At 37.5% G+C, this 7,723-nt stretch overlaps 1 protein-coding gene across 2 annotated transcripts in view; it reads right to left on the bottom strand.

The window, feature by feature from the left end:
- LOC100182255 (hemicentin-1) overlaps window positions 1-5,450 on the bottom strand; it is a 9,137-nt gene extending 3,687 nt beyond the window's left edge. For both annotated transcript variants that reach the window (XM_018811761.2, XM_002126660.3), the window contains exons 1-8: window positions 5,136-5,450; window positions 4,495-4,640; window positions 3,947-4,080; window positions 3,316-3,526; window positions 2,700-2,933; window positions 2,184-2,366; window positions 1,626-1,802; window positions 373-504 (exon numbers count right to left, since the gene is read on the bottom strand). In XM_018811761.2, the coding sequence (XP_018667306.1) occupies window positions 373-504; window positions 1,626-1,802; window positions 2,184-2,366; window positions 2,700-2,933; window positions 3,316-3,526; window positions 3,947-4,080; window positions 4,495-4,640; window positions 5,136-5,383 (1,465 nt within the window). In that variant the 5' untranslated portion in view covers window positions 5,384-5,450. The remainder of the gene's footprint in view (window positions 1-372; window positions 505-1,625; window positions 1,803-2,183; window positions 2,367-2,699; window positions 2,934-3,315; window positions 3,527-3,946; window positions 4,081-4,494; window positions 4,641-5,135) is intronic.
- Between the last annotated feature and the right edge of the window lie 2,273 nt (window positions 5,451-7,723).

Genomic DNA, 7,723 nt, shown 5'->3' with positions numbered 1-7,723 from the left:
AATATATAGTAATNTGGGGGAAGATGGGATACCTTTAGCACCTATTATCCAAATATTTTGACCGTGTTTTAACAATTAACAACGGTCTATGATATGAAAGTCGTGAAGATACGATTTTATAATTCTTTGAAGGTTTTTTGTTTTCTAATAAATGGATGAAGAAAATAGAATGAAATGGTGTCCCATCTTTTCAAATTCTACTATATGCAGGGGATAGTGTATACGTGGATGACAATAAATAAATTTAACGAGTGTTTATCAAATTTAAATTAACGTACAAGAATATTTAACTTTTCTATATAAGAACACACAATGGAAAACTTAAAATAGTCTGAATGACAGAAAAACTTTGAAAACAACCGACAGACATACCTTGAAAATACCAATCATATTGACTGATTGGATTGGATGAAGTAGAGCAATGTAATTGAAGATCTCCCCCTTCTTTGACGACACCATGACTTGGTTCTGATGAAATGCGAAGGTTTCGGCTCTCAGGGGGATCTAGCGTAAATCGAAGGGAATTTAACATCAAAATCTCATTACGCCAGACATCCTACTTACGACAACTACACTCGATGGGAAGGATTAATCAGAAAACGCAAATCAAAGGGTCATCTAGTGAAAAACGGGCGGGAATTATTTAAGTATGTTATTAAGCGCGTAATGCCACTTTGGAAATCCATTGTGAGACAGACTGGTTATTATACAGGTTATTATACAAAGGATAACCATTCAAGGGCATTGTTGCATTATTAAGTGATAACGGGTGACATATTGAGCGAAGCAATATGACAGATTGCTTTTCTTCGGAGATTACGATTTGAGATACAAAAAAATGTCGATAAATTTATGTAACAGTCGCGACGCATTGAAGAAGAAACAATTATACGATTTGAGATACAAAAAAATGTCGATAAATTTATGTGACAGTCGCGACGCATTGAAGAAGAAACAATTAATTACCGAAACCGCCCATTTCGGGAAAAGGGATTATGGCGGAATCTCTCGTGTGTTTAAATACCCGGTTACCTAAATCAGATCACAGATTGGAATTACAAAGGAAATCCGAATTCCCAATGTGTGTACGTTTGTAAGTATAATATGTAGGACAATGAAGGCTTGTAATATATAGTCTGGTGGGGGAAAACGGGACACCTTTACATTCAATTTTCCCGTTATATTTGGTAGTAAACAAAGAACATTCAATTAATTATAAAAACAGTATCCTCACGACTCCTATTGAGCGTTGTTAATTGTTTAAAACACGATCAGAACATTTGGATATCATGTGCTAAAGTGTCCCGTCTTACCTCACAGTACTATATCGCTGAAGCCAAAATTGTTTTTTTTTTAACTTGTAACCTAAAACGTTACAAGGTTTCGGTTTGGTTTACTTGTAAGGCGGATACAGCGCATTCAAAAATAGCTACTCGTTGCTAAAAATACACACTGCATTTCTAGAACATATCTAAATACATGCGAATTTTAAAAATACGCTAAATGTGCTAATCGCTAATGTGTACGGGTATATAATTCTGTAATTATTGGTTGTAAATGAAGTCGTGGCCCATCTTACACCAACACCTGCTATATACACACATTAAGAAAGATATAAAACTTACAGTCTACGACAATTTTCACAGTTCTTTCCAACGCAGAAACGAATCCAGTGATTCGTGTCGTATTCACCAATCGACATCGAAAATCTGCGTCATCACGTCCTCTTCTTACGTTTACAAAACGTAACGATGACGTCAAACGGACAGCTCCTGAGGGGAGACGCTTCTCTCGCGCAATGACTGTATATATAGATACGTTAGATTAATTGATTTAGACAGGCTAGGCGAGGGTTAATTCGGTTTGCGTGTACACAAACAAATGAATTTTAATCCTGTACAGAAACCTATGTATAGTAGGTTAAGGAATATTTTCTTTTTTCTTTTTTGTACCACTTGACAGTATCCAATGAAAAATACAACCGTATCTTAGGCTATAATACAGAGCTTTAGTAATTGTTAAAAACAATTTAGGAAATATGGGATATTACGTGCCAACGGTATCCATCTTACCCCACAGTACTACACTCTTTTTTTCTATATGTATACACAGATTACTTAATGCAATCAACTTGCATTCTATTAACAACGAAATTAGATCAAATTGTCTATATGGGTAATTACTTGAGTATTCAGATAAAGAATCTCGTATTTTTATTCCATCTTTGCTCCATTCAAATCTTACATCGTAACCAACGCGCAGGTTTGAACCGGTTGAAACTAGATCTGCTGAACATTCGATTTCAAATCCGGAGGCCGTTACCGGTAAGGAGGTGTTCAATTGAACTAGAGTCCGAAACAGAACAGCTGCAAAATAAAGTGTTTATTAATGTTTTTAAGGAAAATATATATAACAGCTTTGATTTATATAGTACCACGATGGTAACTATGATATGTTCCTTGAATTTGACCCTTATCCACCACTCTTATTCCTGGACGATTATTGTTGAATAGCAAAATCATGCTTATAAATTAGCAGATAACGAGTCCAGTAAATTCTTTTTGTTGACTAATGGGCTGAAGCATAATAGCTGATTTGTCTCGAAATTAACAAATTGTCACACATACATGCAAGAAGTCAATTAATATTTCATAAGAACACTGCAATTATCGAGTTACGAAACCAAAAGCTGTACTTACGCAAATCCTCTGCTTTATTTACATCCAAGAAAGCGGTCGCTGTAGGTCCCAGATTACTGGTCGCCGTGCAGACGTAACGACCGTTACCCGATGACGTAGGAGTGACGTAGACGGTGGGTGAATTACGTAACACCTCACCGGTTGGTAGAAACCACTTGAGGGTCGGTTGTGGGTTGCCCTCCACGTTACAGGTTAGTTGGTTGCCTAGTAGTGAGATATGCGCCACGGGTGGGACTATAAAAATGGAAATTCGTAAAGGCGGTGCTTCCCATTGTTTTCTCACAAGCAAATTCGAGTTATGGTGTCAGTGTTTTTCATTGTGCAAGTTTAAACTTGTTTACATTTTTACCACTTTGAAAAATTACAGAATTTGTTCGAATAAATGAAACTTCCTACACACTTATTATAAACACTGCTTCAAAAAAATAATAAACAACAAAAATCATCGCCAATAAAAAATATCAAATTTTTCACATCAAAACCCCCAAAGTATGTCATCGATTTTGAAATGTTGTTATTAAGGAATTGGGGAATACATACAGTTTTAATTAAGATTTTCAAAAAAATTCTGCTTGAGCAATTTAATACTTTGTTTTATATAACTGGTCTAACTTACACATCAATTCGACATTTACTCTCCGGTCCTCTGTCGGGTCTAAGTTACTATGCTTCACACGACATGTAAATTCTTGTATCCGATCCGTCAGAGTCACTGGATCAGTAATGTTTCCTGCTCTTCCGAGAAGACCAACATGAAGAAGAAGAACGGACTCCACGTTCACGGAGCCGTCGTCTGCCTCCCGAAAAGTGACCCTGGACGGCTGGACCTGTGGTTGTAGGGATTTAGAATCGGGCGACGTCGCTGCCCATAAAGCATGCATTATTAATGTTTCATCCGCATTACTAATCAACAGAATCCGTGTCGACAGCCAAATCCATAAACACAGCCGTAAAAACAGCAAACATCAGTGAATGTCATTGAAACTTTAAATTCTCGCTAGTATAAATTGAACCAACTCGTTTTTTGCACAGAACAGCCTCCAATAAATCTTTTAATGTTTTTGTGTAAAGTATAATACGTCAGACATAAATTGCCTTGAGGAGCCTATACACATATATAGGTACAAAACTCGAACACCCTTTATCAAACACGAGTTAGGGATCCCCACTTTTTATAGTCTTACCTTTATATTGCGATTAAGTCGCAGATCCATTTTTAACTATTAGTATGATCGTATCGAACCTACCTTTCCCGAGCTGTCGGTCCAAGTGATAACTGCGCGAGGTTGACCGCCAACCGCTGTACAAATGGCGGCACCGTATCTTTGGTTTGATTCCACGATTGGTGCCTTGATTGAAAATGCCGATATGTCCGGCGTGGCTTGGGAGAGAATTACAAACGTTACATGCTACGTATTGGTTGCTTGAAAAATCTATATATTCGTAAGTAGACATGAAGTGTTGTAGTTTCCAATCAATTGACTGCTGACTTGTTACTATAGAGTTACTGTTTAGTATTGACGTGAAACTATGAATGTATGTAACTTGCTTTATGCTGGCGTGGCTGGCAAACGACAGTTGCTATATAACATGGGTGTTCTGTTTCATACACCTCGTTCCACCTTACGAGTTACTTGTGGGTGATTATTTGGGGATTTTTTTCACTTTTTTATATCTGGCTGATAATTTGGGTAACCTATAACTAATGGATACGGTACGACCAGAAGTCATTATAGGCAAAACAAAAGGCTTTCAAAATCATGGACGTGTTTTTATTTATACTTTTAATATTTACCTGTTACGCTTAACACTGTGGTTCCCGATTCTTGCGGGCTACCCACTGCAATGACATTACATGTGTAAGAACCTGCGTCGGACAACTTGAGTAAAGATATCGTCAAATTGGCACCCGATAAACTTGCTCGACCAGCGAATGTTTCACTAAAATGAGATGAAATCGATTACGTATACAAGAAAACTAATAACAAGGTAAAAGAAATACGCGTTTGAGTAATAACAGGCATCATTTTGTTTTAAAAAAATAGTTATAATAACATGTCGGACTTGTTATTTAAAAATACGATGTTAATATGAATAACGACACACAAAGTAATGCTTAGTACTAGACAAATCAGTCTTTTCCGTGGTTAAAAATATAGGTTCGGACTCACCCAAACAGAACAGAATGCATTAAAATAAATGGCCTATATAGGGTATATTAACATATATAGTAAGGTGGGGAAGACAGAACTTAAGCACAACAAATATCCTGATCGTGTTTTATTCAATTAACAACAGTCTATGAGAATCTCGAAGATACAGTTTTATAATTTTTTGGGTTTTCTTTGTTTACTAACAAATGGGACGATAAAATGGAATGAAATAGTGTCCCATCTTCCCCCACCTTTTTATATATGTTAATAATATACATTGTACCTAATATGCGAAAACCCTGAAACCGACGAAGCAACAATACTAGTGCGTCCGTCTGCTTCATTCTTAGCCCATGATATTGTTGGGGGGGTAGACCCAGATTCTACGTATGAGCATGTAAGAGTGACTTGTTCTTGCTTAAGTCCTTCTACCCTTGCTGGAACAACTAAAGAATCAACAGTTTGAAGCAGCCAGAGGATGAGAACGATCAGACAGCAGAGTTGTGGCATGGTGTTGCTATACAGTTCCATTAATTACCATGCCAACAGTTAACTAAGAATCAATACCAAGTTAACCTTTGCGTAACAAACGGAAAATAAATCAACATTGACGCCATGGTTAGATAACAATAGCAACACAGCTGTTTTACTTTTTAACTTTAAAACTGTTTTTTAAAGTTCTTTATAAATTATAAAATAAATGATATATGCTGCTCGGACCCTTAACGGAATCGACGGTTATAAATAAAAAGATTACAATAATGAACCCCGTGTTTCAAACATCATATATCATCGCATACAATTAACCCTATTGTATGACGTGTATATTAGAACCCAAGATTTAATTCTGTTGTACTTAATCCTGTACCGTACACACAATAGAAAATATACTTTAGTTTCCCTTAACTATAAAGTCTTATATATGTACTTCACTACTTCACTCAGTTGTTCTACAGCTAACCGTTTCACGTAATCCTACTCACATAAAAAGGTAAAGGCGCTTAATATAACTGGTGTCGCAAGATTTTGACGCCATATGTTCACCGCGTTTGAGGTCACAGATACGACATAATGTCCACTAATTGGACTGTAACGTATTTACTGCACTTCCCCCAAGCACTGACAGCGATATTTTAAGAAAAATCTCAGTCACTACCTGCTGCCTGCTCAAGGCTGTGCAATCTATGCGACAGCCATGTCGACTAAATGAGTTTCTCTCTGCTGGTACAATTGACCCACAAGGTTATAGGAATGTGTAAAGGCCAACAAACCACAAAGGCAGTAATCAGCTTATGCAAATACATAGAATCCAATCGGACGAATAAAGCTTTAATCCATTGCTGTTAGCAAATCTAAATTCAAACGGGCAATCGACCCAATTTTTACTATCTGACCTAACAGTCTACTTTCCATGTAAATATCTCGACGTTATAAACCTTTGCTAGCATCTCGAACACAGATCTATACACTGGTAACTCCAAACTAAAATCTGCCGTTTCATTGAAGCTTCAAGCTTCAAAATCTCAAGCATACTCGAGTGACCGCCTACGATGCTTAAGAACTATTGGAGAGAGGGAAGGAACAACACTACAGCATGTAAAAGCGCTCGCCTCAAGTCTTGCCTGGAAAAAAAACGGGAGCAATTATTGAAAACAAGCGCCGTGGTCGCTAATGACTACGGAATTTAGATAGATATGCAAAACGCTGGCAGTAATGAAGCGTTATCGTAGCCGCGCGTCTCTCTCGCCTGAAAGCCAACACAAAGGCGGCTGCCTAATTATTCACACGTTAATCATGTACCTTGGAGTGATGGCCGGCGTTTGGCATGAACTGTATTTTCTTATTGTTTGGTATTCTAATAATTTTAAGCAGCGTATATCGCAAGGCGTTAGTATTGTATTTGCTGACATTAAACTTTTATCGATTCATTATCGGAGGAAAACTTCCGGGCAAGATCAGGTGCCCTGTTTCATCAAAGCGAACATGTGCAGCGCACCAGCGACCTACTGCTAATACATGTAATGCTGGGCTCTGCTGTTCTACATTAACTGTACGCTGTTTCCGTGTCTAATTCTGTTAAAAATTCGGGAGGTCTTACCAGGATCGAATTATTTAATTTTGTGTTTTAACATTAGCCGACACCAGTATTCTGCCTTTTTTCTAATGGTATCCTAGTTTTGATCAGCACTCAACGAATTAAAAGGAAGCCACGACAAATTGCTTAAGAACGATTTTTAAACTCGATTTGTCAAAGATTTTAACGAGTAGTGTTTAGAAATGGGTTTCGAATTAAATCAGCGGTTTCAGATCTTTGTACATTTACGAAAGTGCAGGCAGAAAAGCAAAATTCCCACTTTGCTTCCACGCGGTGCTGGAGATGATTGAAACTACATGTTTACTCGTTTGTATAGTAGGGTGGAAATATGCCTCACCTTTTCGTTCTACTTTCTCCTCTTATTTGATAGTCAAACATCATTCAAGGAATTATAAAGCCGCAACCTCACGACTCCCATAGACCGTTGTTAATTGTCTAAAACGCGATTAGGATATTTTGACGTTATGGGCTAAAGGTGTCCCATTTTTTCCCACAGTACCATAAGTGTTATAATGTTAATATTTCACCTGACATTTTTGTGAAAAAATATCCGCATTGGTAACGACTTCAAACTCCCAGGGCGCAGTTACATTAGCGACGTAATTGAAATTAAAGCTGCACAGTCGACGATGCTCGTTCCGAAGGCACTGTAGGGTTGTTGGAGCTTCAATAACGCAAAGCTTAATTTTCTATGCGTTTTTGATTGGGAACTTTGGTGACGTTTATTCGAAGTTGACATGTTGGTCGAGTGGACAGTTCTGCCTCGAGAGATGACC

Source organism: Ciona intestinalis, chromosome 4 (genome assembly GCF_000224145.3).
Source record: "Ciona intestinalis chromosome 4, KH, whole genome shotgun sequence".
Classification (NCBI taxonomy): Eukaryota; Metazoa; Chordata; class Ascidiacea; order Phlebobranchia; family Cionidae; genus Ciona; species Ciona intestinalis.
The sequence above is the reverse complement of the archived record's forward strand: the minus strand, read 5'-3'. Positions and strand labels throughout refer to the sequence as shown.